Source organism: Centrocercus urophasianus, unplaced genomic scaffold (genome assembly GCF_019232065.1).
Source record: "Centrocercus urophasianus isolate 14NV4802_14NV808 unplaced genomic scaffold, USGS_Curo_1.0 seq_30, whole genome shotgun sequence".
NCBI classification, from domain to species: domain Eukaryota; kingdom Metazoa; phylum Chordata; class Aves; order Galliformes; family Phasianidae; genus Centrocercus; species Centrocercus urophasianus.
In genome coordinates, this window is record NW_024884867.1 from 8,713,940 (window position 1) to 8,736,057 (window position 22,118).

Consider the following 22,118-nt stretch of genomic DNA (forward strand, 5'->3'; position numbering starts at 1 on the left):
TGTTGTGTCACTTTCCATAGGACTAATTCAAGATCTGATTCCTTTCCAGTTGAAATTAAAAGGTTATGCTATTAGTGTTACAGTGGTCTCATAGAGAATCAATGCTTCCTAAGCATAATTTGGAGATAACTGTACTTAGTTCAATGAAAAGTTATGGATATTGCCAAAATACAAGAATTAGGAAACTGTATCAGTCAGAGGAAAGAAAAGTCTGCTCCAAACAAAGCTTCCCGTGGCCTCTGAGGTTTCTTCCCTCTGATTTCTCTGCATCTGGAGGCAAGTAATGATGTGGTGATGGCTGTGATGAAGTGTGATGATGCAGATGGTGATCTCACAGGGAAGCAGAGTTTCAGAAGAAATCAGCCCATTAGAAACCCTGGCACATCATGGGCATGTTGCATTTTTTTCTCAACCCTTTCAAGTCCTTCTACACATAGCAGGGGAAGCATCCAAACATCTACTGCATTTCTGCCCCTCAGCACATGCATGCTTTCTATGTATGGGGCTTTACTGCAAAGCCTTCAAGACTCAGAGGATTTAGGATTTATTGTTCTGCTTTTAAGTTGTAGGAGAAAATAAGAACAAGGGGCTGATGACAACGAACCTGTTGTTCCTACCAGCTTTTTTGAGCAAGGAAAAGTGCTACCCCCCCAGTTAAAAGCTGCTATAGTGAACACAATGCAATTGATTTATTTGCTCAGCTTTTACTTAGGTCAAAGAAACTTGTATTTGTAATTTGTTAGGTAGGTGGAACTGTTCTAGAGATATCAATGCTAAATAACAAGTAGGAGGATAAAGTTTAGTCTAAAACACGTCTTGTTCCTAACTCAGTCCTGTGAGATGAAAGGAAAAATGAAGCAGGGTTTCCTGAAATCCATTATGACCATATGCTTGAATGTAATGTTGTCTTTTGTGGTTGGTGGGAGCATGAAGGGTTCAGTCGAAGCACCCACAGCTACAAGCAGTCCTCCTCCTCTTGTGGCACAGAGGCAGCTGTTCACAGAGCTCCGATGCCTCTTTCAGGTTCATTCACATGGCCAAAATTGCAGCAGCACTCTCACAGGGAAAAATAAGAAAAACTAGGAGCTGAAATTTTCTGGAAGGAAAATAGAAAAGTTGCATTCTCCCTTGTGTGGAGTCTGTGTTCATTCTCAGGTATGCAAGCCTTTCCCTTGGTTAGCTCCAGAAGTGAGAGCAGGATGCCCAGTTCATGTGATACTGCTGTCAGAACCATCACAACCGTGCTGCTTTTGGATTGTGTGTGAGCCTGGTATGCTCTCTGCATGGGGCTGAGGGAACACAGCAGCAGGCTCTGAACAAGCATAGGATCTGTCAGTGCTTCCCCCCATGGTGCAGAAACCACAAGGGCCAGCACAGATCGCTTTCCTGAAATGAATGTGCAGTGGCTGATGAACTGCAAATACAGTTCCAACTCACCACATTCTGATATAGCCTTGAAAGCAGAAGCTGTATCTGCGTGAGTGCAAAACTAGCAGTTTTTCTATCTGATGGTTCCTCTTTCTGCTTCTAATACTGTGTTTCTGTGTGATCTGTGTGAAAGTAAAAAGCTTTGAAAACACAAGGAAAGTCACAGCATGGACATTCCATTGTTTTGCTGTTCTTTAAGCCCTGTTACTTTGTAGGCTTTTCTTCTGGTAAATCCAATATGATATGTATTCTGAACAGAATTACAAAGAGAAAATCCACCTCCTTGCCCTCCTCCATACTTCTCATAGCCCTGTGATTTACAGGGATCAGTACATATCAGCAAAGTGAAAAAACTTCAGAGGAGTTTCAGAAAAACGAAACCTGATTGCACAGTATGCAAATACAACATAGAGGACAGCCATATGTGGAGCTTTCATAGAAGATGTTCTGCCATTCACGTATAACAGTATTGCCCAAACAGTCAGTTGCAATTGAAATTGAAACTCAAAATAGACATAATCTGAGCTGCTTGAATCCAGCAATAAAAGGTGTAAATACCTTGCCATCACATAATAGGCAAAGATTTCAAAGGCAGCTAATGAAGCATTTGAGCCATACCCTTGCAGACTGCTTTCCCTGTCATCTCCTGCCTTCACACAGTTCACTGCTGGTGTTAGTGATGCCAGAGTGAAAAACCTATACATCCCAAATGAAAAATCAAAGCAAAGTGGCAATAACAATGCCTGAAAATCCACAGAAAATGCTTCAAAATCAACTTCAAAGCTGCAAGTTCAAGACTAGGGAAGAGAATGGGAGAAATAGAATGAGTCTTGCGGCAGCTATAGATTTGATGGGAGGATTAGATGTTTTCTCCAGATCTTTTTGAAAAATATAGTTAGAAAAAGTGATGTTTTGCCTCTCTTTTTCCTTTTTTCCTGCCAATAGCTGTAATATACACAGTGTGAACTTGTATACTGCAGATACATATGAAGCTAGGTAACCACAAGCAATGTGATGTTCTCAGATGTGCAACTACTGTCCAAAGCGTGTAGTTGGAAGCAATTAAAAGTTTCTGCATTCACCCTGCTTTGGCATGAAAGAAATCTGGGACTGCGCTGTATGTGTAGACTGGTGCATCCCTGGTGAGCAGTAGCCAAACTCTCTATTCTGCCCCATTTTCAGAAATTACTTGACTTGAGAGTGCACAAAACAAGACAGATTTTGTTTTACGTGATAATGGTATCTGCAGAGAGCTCCTGTGGCTCAGCACAGCTACAGTTGAGCTTCAGAAGCTGGTCATTTGGGAGCAAATAGATGCCCTCCAGCCTCAGCTGGCATTTTTTGCCCCTTTTACTCTCTCAGTTCTGTCATAGTGAATGATATTCAGTTAGTTAAATGTACTGCTTCTGCTCTGCAAAGCTGCCAGCAAAATCTTTGTAATGAGATTAGATAATGTACAGCCTTTTCCCTAAGAAATGCTCTCTAGCTTTGGGGGTTTTCTAGTTAGTTTTGCTAATCTGGCTGCTGATACTGAAAATGCAGATGCTTCTCAGAGAAGAGAGTCCAAATTGCTTCTAAACTGTGGCCCTGACTTTACAGAGTCCTCTCCTTTTCTTCAGTGCTCCAGGCTCATTCCCTGCATTATTAGTGCGGGTTGCTGGGAATTTTGCCTAAGGGCTGATTGCAGGAATTGAAACCACATTTGGAACATGGCAGCAGCTCACAAGCACAATGCAACGTGAAAGCAGAAGCCATGTTATCCACTGAAAACTGCAGAGTTAATTCTAAGAGTGGCTTTAATCACCTACTAAAGTGTAATAGCTGCCCTGCTCCCTCATCACTGTTTCCAGAGTGGGGGTGATAAGTCCTCAATATTTTGCAGAAACAGATTCATTTTATTCTGCTGGGTCATAGGTATAAAGCAACTCTCAGCGTTATTCTTGCTTGCAAGAGGAAAAAAATCAAGCCTTTCGTTTATATGACAGCCTTATCAGGGTAAAGTCTTCATTGCTGTATTTGTCTTAATGCTCTCCTGATGAGGGGAGTTTTTGGTTTCACTTTCCAAGTCACTGAGCACAGCTCCAGCTGAAGTCAGTGGAAACAGGGAGTAGCTCTGGCAAGTTGAGGCACACTAGCAATTAGCAACTCCTGTAATGGATACCTCCTTCATAAAGGCTGCTCTGAGTGTGACAGAGCTGTAAATATCAGGCCAGAGATTGTGGAAGAACTTGTGTCTGAAGCTTTAACTCTTACCAGGTTTAAACTGTCTAGCATGAGAAAATAAGTACTAAGGACCTTGAGACTGCTTCCATTTTCCAGCAGCAGGTTACTGATTACGCAGAGTTATTCAATCAGGCACTGAAATCCCTCTTATGAAGCAGTTGCCATCAGGTGATGTTAATGTAACATAGACTTTCTTAATCTATAGAACCACAGTCTGAAAACTTCTAAAATTTCTGCAGAAAATGTTGTAAGATTATTGTAGAACAAATTCTACAGCAAGGATACAAATATTTCAAAATCCTGGAAAAATGCCTCAAAATCTAGTTGAATGGTTTATCACTGCCTAGCATTTTCTGTCTGATGTTTAAGTGTTAGTATACTTAATGGATAAGTCATTCTGGTGCTTTGTATTTATTAATGGGATGAATGACTTTTTTTCACAAAGCTTAACCTTCAAGTACTTCAATTGCCCTTCTGGTATATAAGAGTGATGATGCTGAGCTGAAATTGTAAGAGAGTTATATCTTTGAAAACTGCTGAGCATCACTGTTCTTTACTAATTATCCTGTAAGTTTTCTCATTGAAATTGAGATTCCTTTAAGAGGTACTGAAAAAAGCTTTTTGCTCATAGAAGTGCTTTCATAAATATTTAAGCATTTATGTAACCTTTGAATACATAGCAACACTTACATTAGTATAACAGAAATGAGCAAATGGGTTTACTCAAAATAACAGATTCTGGACCTTTCCAGCCTCGTGGGAATGATCATCAGAGAAGCCACTACGAAGTTTATTATTTTAAATAAATTTGTTTAAAGACACACACCAATGCTTCTTTGTCTTGTCAAAATTACAGAGTGAGGAGAATGTGAGCCCCAGTCATAGAGAATAGATTGAAAGCAATGTATCACAAAAACTGGCCTGGCCAGGTCCCTGAGAAGAAAGCCCATCAAGGCCAGACCTGTTCAGAAATAGGATGTCCATTCTTGCTCTGTCTTGTTGACAGACAATGTCCTTCAAGAAACCTGAGATTCTTCGAAACTGCAATATTGGTCGCGTCACACGAAGTATAAAGTATGTTCTTCCAACAATAAAAGCAGATTGAGGTGGAAAAAAAAGCAGGAGTAACATCTCTGTGAGGTACGGTCTCTTAACGGAAATGCAAACTTCTTTTTGTCTGTCGTTTTAAAGCTGTGAGTGACAGAAAAGCACTCTGTGTCAGGTGTGGCAGACGTGAAGGACTGCAAGGGCAGTGGCACACAGGCATGCAAGTTTCCTGCTCTTGCAGCCCACACATTATTCTGAGGGCTATTCTGAAGGGAAACAGTTTTTTTGGCATCTTGATGTTATTTCCAAGAGAAGTTGAGAACATCGAATTGTTCGCCAGGTGCTGAACCCAGAGTTACATTGGATTTATGTATTGCTGTCTCAAAGGAAACTTCATTGAGGAGGGCTGAGCAGCCTCACTTTTCAAAAAACAATCTAGGAGGAAAGAACACAACTCTTCACATTTCTAACCCTGACCTGCAGAAGCTTTTGACAAGTAATTTTGGCCTATTTTACTTAAAGTGGCCTCCAGCTGAATATGCCTCCCCTTTATGCATGTATCTCAGCAAGGTTCTCATCACCCACAGTCACTGCTCATGCCAGTCACACCTAAAGCTTCTCTCTAAGAATACAAGTTAGTTCTAATCATTTTAGTCTCCCTCTGTATTTACAGAGCAGTAGCCAGCTAACATCCTATGAAGTACTTACCAAGCTGCTTTTCTACTCCATTTGCTTCCCTTTGATTTATCTGACACTTGTGCTTTTTTCATACCTTCAAGTGATGGAAGCCAATCAGTTTGTGAAGCAACTCTACCAAAAGTAGAATTTAAACTATTTATCCCACAGATATTGAAATATTTATGTCTTTATTTGCAATTAGCCTTTCTAGGTGTAGAAAGCTAATGAATACAAGGACTTCTATCATTATCATAACATGATATTATTTAATTTCAGAATAGGTGAGGTTGAAAGGGATCTCTGAAGGTCACCTTGTCCAGCTCCCCTACTTAAGCAGGTCTGCCTAGAATTGCTTTCCCATTTCTCTTCGTTTCTGTTCCATTTAAAAGTTTTGAGAATTTTAAACCTCAGGGTGTTTAGTGAAGGGTAAACCAGAGAGATTTGTTCTTAGAAAACAGATAGATTCTTCACTAATTTGCAGTTTTCATAAACTTAACAGCATTGCCATATTAAAAGCTTCTCTTTTTTGTCCTTCAGGACTGTTCTTCAGGGACCTGTTGCTAAGGATTAATGTCTTTAGAGGTGAAAAATTGCTTGGATGATAAACAAGCTATATGCTAGGCTCACATGGTTGGTACCATTTATTTGTGGATCTTACAGCTGTTATTCTTTCCACTCCTGTGTACAACTGACACAAACCAGAGCAGACAGCGTTTTGAGTTTGCCATCTTTTGAAAGACAGTCCCAGCTTATGTTTGACATGATATTTGTCTTATTTAAACTATCTGCCTCCAGCAGTAATTGGATGAAAATTTCTTAGTGATCTGTAGCAGAAATTAGCCAACAAAGGGGAGATAATCTTTCAGAAGTGTCAGCAGCCCTCTTATAGCTGCAGAGTCCAAGGCAGTACACTATCACACCCCTTATGGTGTGACAGGCAGCTCATGTTGTGATAGCCATCTCGATTCTTGCAATTCTGCAATACAGACCTCACTGTGGGATCAAGACCTTAATCTGAAATAAGTAAGAAAAAGGAAGACCCAGAGGTTTTGCATTTGACTGGTACTAGGAAACCCAATATCTGTTGCAGTTAATTTGTTCGTTACTAGGTGGAAAGGTACATTCACTCCCCAGATCACAAAGTCAGAGTGCCATAGGTAGCAATTCAAGAATGACTCTTCTTTTGATTTCCAGGCAGTAGTTTGCTCTGTCAGTTCAATAAAATGTGATTTGTTGCAGAGTGAATCTGTCCAAGCCATTTGGAAAGACAATGGCCTTTGTAGCAAAGGGACACAAAAATACAATGTCAGAAAAAAAGGAGAAACAAAGTAGAAAGCCCCAGAGAACTGTGCTTAGCCCCATCTTCAGCCATCTAGCTCCTTTATTTTAGTTTTAACCTGGAGAAAGAAGTTAGAAAAATGGAGAAAAGGAGAAAAGTAGCTGAATGCAACTTAATAATGAAAGAAACTGCTGAAATAGCACCAGAAATCTCTTTATAATGCAAAACTCCTCGCTGATCTGCTACGCAGAAAGGAAAAAACAATCTCTTAAAGGTGGTGGCTAAGCAGCCTTTCCCTTCATTATCTCTCACTTCTTCTGTAGCTAAAGACAAAAAGCCATTTCAGACAGAAATTGTCTTCGTAGTCAAAGCATAAATACAAGAGAAGAGACACAGATCTCTGCTCAGTCTGCAGTCTTGCATTCTCTGTCAGAGACTTCTTGAAGTACTGTGGGCAGACGAGTGCTGGTCACTGTGATGTTTGGTGACCTTCTCAGAAGCACTGCAAAGCCCTGGAGGAAACAGAGACTTTCATCTATCTATCTAAAATACATAAACAAAAATCCCTTTTAAATTAAAAATAATGTGAATTTCTAACATGATCCTGTTTAATTTATTACCCTTTTTTAATCTCCCTTCTACCTTTCTTCTATGATTCCATGGGACAGTGCTTTTAGTTGTCCCCATCATTCTTGTTTTCATCTTTTTTAAACCCCGTGTGTGTAAAGATCAAAATAGTGTCACCAAGGCTGCTTTGAATTGTTCCTAACAAGTTGGCTGTGCTGTTACTTCCATCTGACTGAGTTAGTCTGAGCTAAGAGGACTGATGCAGCACACATAACTCCTGCATTTTTTTGTGACAGGCATCCGCTTTGCAAGTTAGCCTTGGCATTGTGAATTAGATGCTAAGATCCTGTTCCCTTCTCCCTTTCACCCCTGTACAGCACGAGTTGGGTACTCTGTTGCCTTTCTTTGTAAAAAGTAATCAGTGTTACTTCAAGAACAGTGAATACCTGAAGGCACAAAGTTGAAATGCATGTAGTAATACCATATCAAATGTGCTCCTCCTAGACTCTCTCTGTGTTATGCCTGTATAGGAAATAAAGGAACGGAAGAAGGAGCACGTGTAAGGACATTAGTGCTGCTTGTACTTGGTGAAAAGAGTAATGTTTTTTTCAGTGCAAGTCATAAAGACCTGCCACTGTTGCTGATGCATGTCTAGTACTAAATATTAACCTGTAGCAATTTTAAGGGCTGCTTGTTAGCTGCAGCAGCCACTACCTTAGGATGCTATATGTATTTGTTTAGCCATTTGTTTGTTGCGTACCCATGAAGGGATATAGCAGCTTTACAAATACAGATAGAGTTTGGATCTCAGCCCAGGACCATCTAGGACTTGCAGTTTTGCTGCTATTGTTATTGCATTTTTTCCCTGACAGACACATTTGTTCTGTTACTGACAATGTTGGGCTTTAGATAATATTAAATCATACACCTAGACCAGATCTGGTAGGACTGAAGCTAAATATGTTATCAGGAATCTTTTATTAGCATGTGCATGTGGCTTACTATGTGTATAAATAAGAAGCTTGTTCAACTAACTCCAAAGGCTCATCCAATTGCCTTTGGGATCAGCTCCATAGAAATGAAGAGGATGGAGCCAGTTTCAGAAGGAGAGTGGCTACTGCTCCAAGCATGATTCAATTAGATCTCACTGACCAGCCTCCCCAAAGACTTCTGCTCAGAGGAAGGTAGAGCTAAGGAAAGAAGAGTCATATCTGAAGCTGCCTTATCAGCTGACCCAGAGATAGAATCTTGTCCTCCAGGAACACTATTTCTGATTTGGCTCTAGAAATTGGTCTGCTCTCCAGGTGCTGTGACTTTCTCACTCTTCTGACCAAGGCTCCCTGGGCTGCATTGCTTGCAATAGTGGGAGAAAACAGACAGAAAGAGTAGAACTGACTTTCCTGAGATCATAGAGGAAGAGGAAGAAAGAAATCAGATTCAGTGTCAGCCAGGACTTCCTTGTACTTTCACTGAGGGTGTTGTGCTATTGATAACATTAATTTTTTGTTACTTTGTTTAGATATGAATTCCTTTTCACTTCAGCTATCAAAGAATTAAAAATCTGATTAAAATAATTCCCAAATTTCTATCAGAGATGGAGAGACATTGTCAGCTGCTGGAAGAAGGGGGTCTGATGCTGCCAAGCATTGAGAGTCAGCCACTGGCCACTTGTTTTCGTGCAATGGAGACAGCAGCAGCTGGACAGCAGGCTTGTGCTAGATATCAGCAGCTCAAATCTGGAAGCTGACTGCCCCAGTGTGTGCTAATAGTTGTGCTCTAGGCAGAGATGATGTTGTCAAGGAGTCCAGGCTGGAACTCCTGACATGTAGCCTTCACTTGCCTGTTCTGTAGTAATTTTCATGAGAAACATTTTCCTGATCCTGCTTCTCCCAGGGTGAAGCTGATGCAAAGGCACTGTAGAAATCCACAGCAGCAAATATAGGACAGGGTTGTGAATCACTCTATTGTAGTATGTATCACATTATACATCTCTGCTGCATAGTACCTGTAGATTAAATTGAGCAGTCATTCTGAAACAGCCTAGTGTGAACAAAGACCATTTCTGATTACTGTTCAAGTTAACATGTGTAAAAATAGGGCATGCCATTTGTGTTGATACCATCAGACTTTTAAACCTTGGTCTGAGGGAGAAGCCTAGAAAAGCTGGTGGGCCTTCTATTGTAGCTTGTAGAACCGTTTTCAGTCAACAGAGCCCAGCCACAGCATAACCTTCGTAGTAAATGAGTCATAAAAATGTTTGTATTATATTCTCTGAAGTTTCCTTTTGCAATCAATCATTTTACCAGAATGTGGGCAGCACTTAAACCTGATGAAGGATACAAAGTGGGGTTTATATGTCAAACTGGGAAAAATTCAGCTCCTGTATCTGTGATCACAAAGGACACCCATCTGTTCTATGAGTGTGAGGATGTGAAAGTTTCCAGTTGGAAATCTTCATTAGAATAAAATGGTGTTGAGTGGAAGTAAAAGGGAGCAGATGATGCTATGTGTTCAGGTGGAGAGACACATTACCACCACTGCCAATATTTGTTATGGGTGATGAAATATAGCTGATGGGATGGGAGCAAGAACAGGAGTGGAAGAAATCTGCTGGGTTCACTGTTAATTTCTGCAGACATGTCAGCTCATTTAATAATATAACAGCTCCCATTGCTAGCCACTTAATATATGATTAATGTACCACAGGATTTCCCCAGACATTTATGACACCTTTAGGAATAGATATGACAATGACTTTATCACGTGAAGTCACTTCATACTATTTGCATCCCTCTTAATGATTTATATATTTGGGAGTGATTTTATCACTGGTACTCAGTAAAGTAATAAATGAGAAAACTCAATGGTCTGTAAATTACAACATTGATTAAAGATGTGATTACTGATATAACTCTTACATGGCTGTGATAATACTTGCTTATATTTCAAGACAGTATTTACATGTTAATGGTAAATCTACTGCAGTGTTTAGAAATACTTTACAGCTTTAACTAAAATGTAAGCATTTACAAACAAATAATGTTTATTGCAGAGGGAACAAATAGATTTCTGTTATTCTGCGGTGGCTGAAATCCACTCCAAAGTCAGCTTTGTTTTGAGGACTGAAAGCAGTGTCACTTCCTGCTGAAAATCAAATCTTGTTGGAGTAGGGCTTCGATTTGTTGCTTGCCACCATTGAGACCTGTCATGGTTTCTCAGGTTCCTCTTGGCCAAGCTGTGAAAGAGCCACGCTCATTTCAAATTCCACAGCACTGTGAACAGTGCATAGCAAACAGAGGATCAACCACTACTTTCATAACTGGTATCCAGTTTTCAGGCACCTGCAGAGGCAATTAATGTTTGTGTTTATCTGCTCCCATTCTAAAAGGTTGTCATTAGCAAGCAAAAAGAGTGTCTTTTGGGGGGTTTTCTGTTTTGTTTTGTTTTGTTTTGAGCTGTGATGGTTACCTTTAGAGCCTGTGTTGTTTCAACAATTACGTTTTCTTCTTTCTCTCTCCCTCTCCTTAGGTTTCTGATAGATGTGACTATGTTTATGTCAATGGCAAAGAAATGAAAGGCAAGGTGAATGTGCTCGTGAACTTCACGTATCAGTATCTGAGCGCTCCTCTGCAAATCACAGTCTGGGTCCCACGCCTGCCTCTTCAGATAGACATTTCGGACACAGAACTGAGCCAAATAAAAGGCTGGCGAGTCCCTGTGGTTTCCAACAAAAGGTGTGTTTGAGATGCTCGATTTCTTGGGTATTTTTGTGAAATAATAGAGTTGATTTTAACTCTCAGCAAGAACAGCTGCTTCTGCACCTAAATGCAGCATCTTTCCTTGTGTAACAACAGCACTGGAAGCTTTAGTTTTGCTCTGGACGTTTGCAGGTCTAATAAAGGTTTTAAAGTCTGTGGAATTCTTGTGTTTGTGTCTATCATGCTCAACAGAGCATAAAACTTTGTGATAGTAACTGTTGTTCACACATACCAACTTAGATGAAGAAGTGTTGTTGTTCATTTGTGTTGTTCTTTTTAGTGCTGAATAGCCACGAATTAGCAATGATCTTAACACAACAGAAGGGAGGGCTTAATAACTTAAGGGAATCCTCTCCACTAGCACTCCAGTGTTAGTTTTGCTAATTTTCCTGAAAACAATTCTTTATTCTTTTTTCTTTTTATTTTTTAAATCAAAAAGACCCACCAGAGACAGTGATGATGAAGATGAAGATGAACGGAAAGGAAGAGGATGCACTCTCCAGTACCAGCATGCCATGGTGCGAGTCCTGACACAGTTTGTAGCTGAGGATTCTAGCCCTTGGGGTCAGCTGAGCTACCTGCTGGGCTCGGATTGGCAGTTTGACATTACAGACCTCGTAATGGATTTTATGAAGCTGGAAGAACCTCACATTGCAAAGCTGCAGGAAGGAAGGATTTTAATCGGACGGGAAGTAGGAATGACAACAATGCAGGTACTGTGCTCTGGGCTGCCACATTCTACCATTCACTTAGAGAATCTATACGTGGGCACAAAATACAGTACAGCTTTCCTCTGTCTTGAAACAGGATAATTTCCCATTACATTCCGGTGACCTTCTAGAGTGTCACACACAGTGTTAGTGAGGGGACATTCAACCAAGTTAGTGACAGTGCAAGACATGCTGAATGACCAGGAGTGGGACATGCAGCCTTCAGAGGCATTTAGAAAAGGCAGCAATTGCAGGTTGTGAGAAGTCAGAGTCCTTGTCCTACATAGATGCAGACTATCACCAGTCAACTGATGAGCATCATTTTGACTTTATGACACGAAGACCTTTAGATAATGCCTATTTTCTTTTGACTTAGTTAAACATTAACTCAGGAAACAAAAATACAGCCTGGTGAATTAACCCTGAAAGGCCAATAGTGGAAATTGACAATACCATGTCTCAGTTCTTCTCCAGCTGAGGAAACCCAATGCATGAAATCTGAATAAAGCTTTCCTATGAAATGGGGAAAGTGGAGAGGACAATATATATGAGAACAGTGCCCTCCAAAGTTCCCATAAAGACAGCAGTATGGCTCTCAAATTTGTTAAAGGGAAGGATATCCTACTGCAGGAATTACCAGGCAAAGAAGCAAAGGACAAATCCTAAATGTGTCTAATCTCCCTTAGGAATAACCTCTGTACTGAATGTTTTTTCCACACACCATTTGAAATCAGACTGCCTTTTCAGCGCACTCTCCCACTAGGTTTTATGCTTTAGGCTTTGGAGACAAGAAGAACAGTGAACATAAGAGATATTATTTTAAATTATCGGCCCTTCTCTAAATTGATTCTTTTGTGTTTCTCTAAAGGTTTTGTCTCCTCTGTCTGACTCCATCCTGGCAGAGAAGACAGTGACTGTTCTAGATGACAAAGTGACCATAACAGACCTTGGAGTCCAGATGGTGGCTGGGCTTTCACTCTTTCTTCAGCCAAGCGCAGCAAGTAGTCGGGCCATTGTGGCTACAACTGTTGCTCAAGAGCTACTTCATACTCCTAAGCAGGTAGTTCACACCTCAGCTTTTACTGTTGTTGCCTTTTGGAATGGAGACAGTGCTTTATCAATGCAAAGTACATGTGATATTTTAGTATCAAGTGTACAAGTAATCCTAGCTCATGTCTACAGCAATTGCTTTTCTGCAGAGTTACTCTGGATCTGTCTTCTCATTTCTTCCTTTCAGATATGGACTTAATCCACACTAAGAGTTCTGGCTATACTAAAGTTTGCATTATTTACATTTTTAGTACCCTTTCTTTAAATAATGCAACATCTTATTTTTGCAACACAGTCTCTGGACAGTGATCTCTGTTTGCTTTATGAGCATGCCCTTGTTTTCCATGCCAGAGAGCAAAGAGCTCTGTGTTTCACAACAATTTTATATTTTGAAGAGCTATAAAGTAGAGGCAGAAGAAAGCCAAATACTTTTCTTTTTCCTCCTGGATTCATAGCAGGCTTCCAGTCTCCTCTGTCCTTCTATTTTTCAAATAGATTTTGGGGAGTTCATTATTAGGGTGTCAATATGGTGATTCTTAATTTAAGCCAGCAAATTTCCATCTCTGGAAAAGGAGGCTTCCAAGCAGTCCTCAGTTCCCATGTAGATAAGAGGGAAAAGGATTAACACCAGACCAAGGCAAACAGTTGTATTGGAACAGATTAAAAACAGCAGCAGCAGCAAAACATGTTGTATCTGTGTTCATTGCTCAGTTAGTCAATTCGAGGAGTGGGGCTGGGGACCATGCAGTTAACTTTGCCTACATCTACTCCTCTAAGAGAAACTGTATTACATCTCAAGTCAACCTTAATGGCCCATTTTTGTGATTATTGCTACCTAGTTTTCTGGAACATGAAAATAATTTAGATTGTTTTATAACTTAGTGACAGGAAAATGTCACTAAACTAGGACGACATGCTGCCCATCTGCTCAATTTTCTGTATCCTGTAGAAGTAAGAATCTTATCTAATTAACCCATTTATGCCCTTTCTCCAGGGCTTAGAAACCACTTCTGACATGGTGTCTTCAGAGAAAGACCGTAAAAGTAAAAGCTAAATCATGCTTAATCCAATTGCATTAAGTAGACAGAACACCATTTCTATGGCAGCATCATTGGGAGAATCATGGCTTTGATTGCAAGATAAAAGAGCTTGTGAATCTGGAAAGTTTGACAGATTTATCATCAATTACTCAGATTTGTAGGCCTGAGTATGAAAAGATACTTATCAAAACACAACGTATTAAGACATACTATACATGACATCATTAGTGTACAATATGGCATCTCATATTGTATTATGGCACGGTAGTATGATATGAAATGACATTCTGTATCACGTCAATTGGCAAGTTACGGAATAACAAAAAAACCAATAATATGTAAACCTGTTTTGTTTTGAAATACTTTTTCCCAGTGTCTGTCTTTTGGAACAAAATTTTAGTGAAATATTCCTGTTGAAGCTGAATTTTCTTGTGGGAAACAGTATCTGTTTCCTCCAAGTGGCACATTTCTGTTGCAGAAATGACTGGGCATATTCCATTCTGAGCAGTATCTTCTGTGTGGTGTAGTGCTGAGCAGCATGGCGATGCTGCTGTCCCTACTGCCTGAGCCTACGAAGAGCCACACTGATGCAGCTGAGAAACAAAATAGAAGTTAGGATAGCTGAAGTCCTTTTCCTCAGGAATAATTATATATATATCAATATTATTATATGTCAGTGTGTTCTTAGTCAAGTATTTTCCTTAGCTCCGCTTTAGTATCTTCAATGGCCAAGCCTCAACATCTATTAACAAATATGCTTGGGTGTTTGGTACTCTGGCAGGCACAATATTGTTCCTACCAGATTAAGCAGTACATCTCCATTGTGGAATAGAAAACACACAGCACTTTACAGTTGTGATATTACAGATCCTTCAATATCATAGGAGTGAATTCAGTATTTTATCTGTGTCTTTCAGTGAACATAATGACTAGATTATTTCCTTGGTTACACACATCATTTCTGCACAGGTAACACAGCAACCAAAGCACAAGTCCTGAAAAGGTTCACAGTTTTCCCAAACATTTAGCAATTCAAAACAGATAGGCCACTTTTTCCTTCCTTTTACTCTCAGATGCCTGAAATTAGGTATCTCTACCTATCGTTAGGCAACTAATTACCTGAGGTGACCTTGTGGGATGCTGAGCCCACACCTCCGTTTCTTGAAATCAATGGCTAGTTCTTTAATGCTGAAAATGGACTAATGATTTAGGTGCCTGAAAATAAGTGGAGGTTAACCAAATTTTAAGTAGTAAGTTGAAATATTTTCTCAAAATTTGGAAACTGTAGCTGTGCACAGTCTGTTTTTAGTGGCAATCTGCTCAGGTAGGAAAGCTGTTCCATTTGGCTTGCAGACTTGTTCAAATAAACACTGCTATCTTAAAGCCTTCTTCAAAATGTAAATAAAAGAAAATCTTCAGTGGTTAAGTGTTTTCAGATCTGAATGAGCTTCAAGGGCTCTTACATTTCTGCTAGCTCTTCAGGGGAAGCTCAGTCATATCACAGCTTTTTCGTCACTGCAGGGTATGGCATGTAGTGTAATGAACTGGCAGCAGATAAAGTGGAAGAAAGACAAAAGAAAGCCCTTAGTAAATAACTGTATGTATTAAAGCATCTCTCAGCACTACTAGAAAACTGAAGATATTTTCTATGGAATCAAAAAGAGCAGTGTTAGCACTTTTTAAAGGCCAAGTTCTTCTCCTCCGTGCGTGTAGCTCATGTTGACATCAGTGGCAGGACCCAGCACTATGAGGTCATCTGTAACCTCAGGGAGTGTCCTGCAAGATGTCAGCTTTCCCCCTGATAGGAGGTGAGGGTGCTCAGTGTCACTTGAGCCAGGATGACAAGCTGGAGTTTTTACACATCCCTGCCCTTTGGATTGACACAATAGTGTCCTTTTTTAGCTTGTGTCCTTCATGAAAGCTATTTCTGGGAGTTCACTGACATCTCAGAGTTAAGTAATGGATATTGAGGGTATTTTTATGGTGTGGATTCATTACTTTGTTCTTGCAGTGTAAATTACTTTTAAATTGTGTTTCTATATTCTTTAAACTGATAGAGCAATGAATGTAATGGCACCTTGTATGATAACGGGATTGAGCAGCATGAGAAAGAGAAATGATGTGTTGTTAGATAAGAATCTGAATTCTTCCCTTGCAAATACAAGCAAATTCCTACTGGAAAGGAATGTCACATTAGCAGAATGGACAAAAAGAAGAGAGAGAAATACGCAGTAAGGGAATGCATGGTTTGAATTAAGATCTGAGTGTTGGCTGCTTTTCATTTCCACATCATAATGATCAAGCCCAATTTTTACTACACAAGCCACAGGCTTAAAAATAAATGCACATGTAATACTTTGATATTTCTTGGGAAACCCATTTCAGCATTCAAGTCCCCAGATGAAACTATCAGAGCTGGTCTAATAGAGGAAGCTGAGAACAGTGTTACCTTTTCCTTTATTATTATTATTTTTTTTGGGTGGTATTTTCTGCAGAGCTGTTCAGCTGTCCTTTTTTCCTTTGGTGTCCTGCCTCACTCCAAGACTATTGCAGCTGACACCAGAAGTTTAGGGCTTATTCACAGCTACTGTTACATGTGCTTTGGTGAATGAAGGCCATTTGAAGAACTCTTGTCATGGGATGAGGTAAAATATATTGATAAGTCCTCTCATGCATGTTTCTAAGCATCAGTGTTCTCTAAAATACAATCAGTCCTACATATCTTATTTCTCTAATTTTTGCTTGAAGAATACAAGGTTTCATGCCCTGGTGTAAAGCTAACCCCAGATTTTTTGAGCAAGGATGCTTTGTAATCATAATCTTTCATGCCAAAAGGTTTCTGTGATGCCACAGATGGGCTCAGTGAAACACGATAAGATGCCAGACTTTCAAAGGATATTTGAGGCTTCCAAGGGCAAAACAATCAGCAGTCTGGCTCCTAGATTTCCACAGGCAACCTGTGCAAGTCCCAGCTCTGCAGGACCCATTAGGTCTCTGTCTTACGTCTTCCTGCTGAGCTTCCCAACCAGCTCTGCTTCCTGCATTCAGGTTGCCTTCTGGAGAGTGAGCCTGGTAGTTTTCCCTAGGTGGAACAGGCATAGCCAGCAAGCAGTGGAGTTTTTGGTTGACTCATACAGGGGGGGAGTTGGAACGTTCCAGATCAGGCAATACGATCTTCTCAGTTTCCATTAATATCATGTCACTTATTTACCCTGGTGATTTCCCCCTATTTTTATCCACCTAAGCATTATGTAGATAATAAAAGATAACAATACTAGTAGAAAGCAAAACTCAGGGCTATCCAAGAAGATTTATCAAGTGGCATCTTTGGACTGATAAACAGCAACATAATACAGAGCTAGAAAAGGTGAGAAACTGCAGCAGATGAAGAAAAACTGTCACACTTGCTGATCTGCTGTGTAATTGTACTTAGAATGGAGAAGAATGGCAAAAGCACAAGAAAAAATATAGACAAAATATATCCCGATATAAATATTTTATGTGTTTAGGAAAATCATGGTATTTACAAGTGGTTGTGGAAAGTAGTTTCTTCATCTCTTCTGTTTTGGATTGTGCTGTCATTAATGTGATCTAATATGCAGTATCTGACTCACTTCACATCATCACAGCCACCATATAAATCACCCTGCTCTCTAAGAGAGGCTGACACTAATGTGTAGCTGTGGTTCATTTGCTCACAGAGTACAACTGAGTGTTTGTGTGTGTGTGTGCATAAGTGAAAGGAAAAGTGGAGGGCAGAAAAACTGGAGAGAGAATCCCTCCGACTATTTGTTTATGCTTAATAATTAATGAATGCAAGTATTTGTCACTTCAGTCTTGAGGGCGTCAGATTGAGGGCAAGAGCTTTGCAGGTAAGAAGGCTCCCATCCATCTTCATCTGCTGATAGTAATTGGAGGTCCCTGTCAGAGATTCGGAGGGGATTTATTGATGCGGTACGTAGGATTTGCAGAAACAGCTCTTTGAAGGACATGGTACTAAATCACTTCTTTTTCTTTTTCTTTTTAGCTTTTCAGAATTTATAATCATTTGGGAAATTCACTTCCTTCCTTTGCCTTCAGCTTGCCTTTAACAATGTGAATGAGAGGAAATGATCTGTTGCTGAATGGAATATTGGGGCTGATGCAGTATATTTTGGCACGATTTGAGATTCCATCTCTCTTTCACTCTTTTTTCCCACCCTTCTAATTAACACCATCCATAGTATAAGCATGACAGTGTGTGTTGTGTCGTGTCGTGTCGTGAATAGATTGGTTCTTCCTATGAAAAAAATGGTCTTTTGGAAACAAAAAAACTCAGTACTGGAAAAAATAGCACCTAAGGTATTGCATACCGCTGATATTTGTAGTAAATCATGTGTGTCTGGAAATCTCATCTCATTTCTTTCTTCTCTACCTCTGCTTCATAAAATCAGGCATGCAGACTAATAAAGAAATAGTGGACAAAATAAAAGCTTTAATTTTGATTGCAGATTTCTTGCCATTTGGGCTGAAATTCTCCATGCTGGACACCTCCTCCTTTTTTAGGGTGAAGGAAGGCAATAGTGTTGTTGAATTACAAGTGGAGATACGTCTTTTTCTCCCTACACATATCCATAGAACTTTTATTTTTTAATTTTCCCATGGCTGAGTTTGCTCTGCTACAGATTTCTATGATGTATGTTTAAGCTGTGCCATCTAGCTCTATGCTTCAGTCTTTTCAGCCATTTTAGGGTTGTTTCTCTAATGAAAGATCAGCTGTTTAAATTTCCTTACGCATTTTACCCTTAACAGCTCTTGAGCTACTTTGGCTCTGTTTCAGCTATTTGAAGCACATGTGAATCATTGAGAACTTTGCCTTCTTTCTTGTTGTGCCACAACTTATTTTCCTTCTTTCAGTCCCTCAGGAACTTGCTGATAGCACTTTGGAAATCATGTATTCAGTATAGTCCAACCTTCTGAGTAGCTAAATTCCCCTTGCTGTTTCCATTGAAAAGCTTTAAATTTAACTAGAAGGGTAGCAATTCCCTTTGTTTATAACCATAGCATAGCAAATTGTAACCAATTGGAAACCATATTGGGTTGTAAATTTGTATTATGCCTGGATGGTAACAGGGTGGCAGTGTTTTTCCCCAGTGGTGATTTTCAGCCCAGTTGTTCTGATGTACCCATGTGTAAAGTTATTAGGCCCATCTGCAGTTTAAGTCTGGTGAAGAAAAGAACTTTTTTTGTTTGTTTTTGTGTGAAGCTGCACTCCAGCAATCTGCCTGCATGTCTGCTGGCTTAAGAGGCAGGACATAGAGCAAATGAAAAAATAAAGAAATCTCCTGCAAACAAAGCTACTGAGACATGGAGAAGTAAATATCTATATCATCTGGATTGGATTCAAATGGCAAACAGCTGACCTCTAGCTTTGTATTTTCTTCTAATGATGACTTCTAGCAGTGCTGCCTGCAGAGAACAAAGACAGTCCAATTAAATCCAAGCCATTTCTGTTAATATCATAGAGATCACACCAGAATCCTCATCCTCCTCTCCTTGACACAGAAATGCAGAAGAGCTTTTCACTATTTCAAGGATGAAGTGTATTTCGATAGAACAGACCTGAAAAATGGAATTGTTCCATGGCTCTTTTTCTTTCAGGTGAATCTTCTGCTCAAACCATTGCCAAGATACCCAGGTAGCTCTTTATTTCTGCAAAGATACTTATGCCTTGTTGGATTTGACAGCTTCCTGTGATACCTGTGCATGGGCGACATGAGGAAAACTTATTTTCGAGTGCCTGTAGTAATTTTTCTGTTTTGTCTTTTCCAGGTTTTGTATGACAGGAATGGCTTTCTTTGTGAATTATGTAAATTGTAACTCAGTAATGGATACTTTGGTATTGCGGGCATCTCACATGCATTATTTCATATGTTCTTTTGCAAAATACTTGCAGGAAGGGTAGCAGTGGAATGTCAGTGAAAAATGAGACCAACCTTCTGCCCTGTCGGCTGAAGCCTGGTTTGCTCTAAGTGCAGTGCAGAGACTTTGTCTTCCATTTCCTCCAGCTTTCATTCAGAGCTGAGAGATCAGTGAGCGGCCATGGGTTTAGCTGTTCTATTTGAGATCCTGTCTTTAACCATACCCCTCTCCTTTCAGGAAGCTGTGGTAAGCACCTGGATTCAGTTCAGTGACAGCTCTGTTACTCCGTTGGACATTTATGACTCTAAGGACTTCTCTCTTTCTGCTGTATCATTAGATGAAGCTGTTGTCTCGGTCCATCAGAATGCTGCCCTGAAATGGCCGGTTGTGGCAGCAGAAGGTGAAGGTCAGGGCACCTTAGTCAAGGTGGACATGATGATTTCTGAAGCCTGCCAGAAGTCTAAGAGGAAAAGTATCCTGGCTGTGGGGAATGGCAACATCAAAGTCAAGTTTGGCCAGAATGATGCAGACTCTGATACAGGTGGAGATTACGATGGTGAGGAGATTGAAAACCATGCCAGCGACCGCCGGCACAAAGCGCCTGACCAGGAGCGTTATGGCCAGGAGGGACGGTACTATGGTGGCTCTTCATCAGAGAGAGAGGAAAGCACCATCAGGAAAGTCAGCACCACAGCAAAATCTGTGATAAAAAATAAAGTGATTAAAAACAAGCTGGATGGTGGCAAACTCTCAGACGATAGCCAGCTGCAGAACATTCCTATAGACTTCACCAACTTCCCTGCTCAAGTAGATCTCCCAAAAGGCAACGCAGGCATGGAGGAAAATGATCTGGTGCAAACACCTCGGGGCCTTAGCGATCTGGAGATTGGGATGTATGCTCTGCTAGGGGTCTTCTGCCTGGCAATTCTGGTCTTCCTAATAAACTGTGCAACATTTGCACTTAAGTACCGTCACAAACAGGTTCTGGTGGAAGGACAGACCACTATGACCCATTCCCACGACTGGGTCTGGCTGGGAAATGAAGCAGAACTGCTGGAGAACACAGCAGATGCATTGCCTCAGCAGGATGAACACACAACTATTATTGACCGAGGGACGGGTTGTGAGGAGAGCAACCAGCTCCTCAACGGCAGTGCTCAGAAGAACATTCAGAGCCAGATTCACAGGAGCGCTGACTCAGGGGGGAAGCTCGTAAAGGAACAGAAATCCGAACCTTTACATTCGCCGACTTCGAAAAGGAAGCGGGTAAAATTCACAACATTCACCACCATCCCACCCGACGATGGTTGTCCGACTGTCAATTCAATCCTAAGTAGCAATGACGATGACATTAAGTGGGTGTGCCAGGATATGGACCTGGGGGACTCCAAAGAGATAAGAAACTACATGGAGAAACTCAAAGATAAAGTGTAGCTCCTTGCTGGGATTTTTTTCTTTTTGGGAGGGGGGAAGAGGGGGTTTAACCACACCTTGATGCCTTCAGTTCTACAGTATATATTGGGACAGAAGAGGGGGTGGGAAAAGGATCCACAGGAGAAATTATGAGGCAGTTTTTTACAATCAGGGAAAGAAAGTTGCCAAACTGTCTGTGGCTACGTGTATTTTTCTTCAGGTTTTTCACATTGCTTTGCTTTCCCGAAAGCTTTTCATGGATTTAGGAATTGGGATATAAATAGCAGAAAGGAGCAAGGAGATGGTGTGGCCAGTATAATGAACTGGGCAAGGTGAGGTGGTGAAAATATATATTATGGGTCACAGAAACAGTAATCATACTGATGTTTCAAAGTACCAAAAATATTCAGGAAAAAAAAAGAATAAAAGATAAAGAGAATATAAGACCTTAAAAAGAATAAGCAAGAAGCAATGACTTTTTCATATTTCAATAGAACATCCCAGTTATGGATATATGACCCATAAGAAGACTTCATACTGTAACTCAGTCTGGTTCTTTCTCTTCATTTGAAGTGAAGATACGTCTTTGGCATTAAATATGAAGGAGAAAGAAGTTACTTGCTATTTTTATTTTTACTTTTCTGTTTGTCTTCTAGATTGAAACAGTCATTTTTCTGTTTGTATTTTTGTTCTAATTATCTTGAAATCAGGAAAAATTTCAGTGCAGGAAGTCTGCAGTGGACCAAGAATATTTTATTTCTAAGTTGGCTGTAAAAATCTCCTGTTACTTAAAGAATTCAGAGGACAAATATGGAACAGTTTTCATCTTGTGTCTCTTCTGAAAGCAAAAGCCTCAGTTGTTTCATTCTAGCTAGAAATATGTTCCATTTGGAAGAAATGTTCATTTTGATTTCAGGCTTGGGTTGTTTGTTTCATTATTTGTTTTACGTTTCCACAACCAAAGTTCCCATGTTTCACCTGGGGAAGAAGGTGCTGTTTTGCATTAGCATGTGGAAGTATCCAC

General features: G+C 40.2%; 1 protein-coding gene across 1 annotated transcript in view; it reads left to right on the top strand.

The window, feature by feature from the left end:
* TMEM132C (transmembrane protein 132C) overlaps positions 1-21,120 on the top strand; it is a 178,704-nt gene extending 157,584 nt beyond the window's left edge. The window contains exons 6-9 of the mRNA XM_042829098.1: positions 10,751-10,956; positions 11,420-11,693; positions 12,559-12,750; positions 19,919-21,120. Of these exons, the coding sequence (XP_042685032.1) occupies positions 10,751-10,956; positions 11,420-11,693; positions 12,559-12,750; positions 19,919-21,115 (1,869 nt within the window). The 3' untranslated portion in view covers positions 21,116-21,120. The remainder of the gene's footprint in view (positions 1-10,750; positions 10,957-11,419; positions 11,694-12,558; positions 12,751-19,918) is intronic.
* Positions 21,121-22,118: the final 998 nt, after the last annotated feature.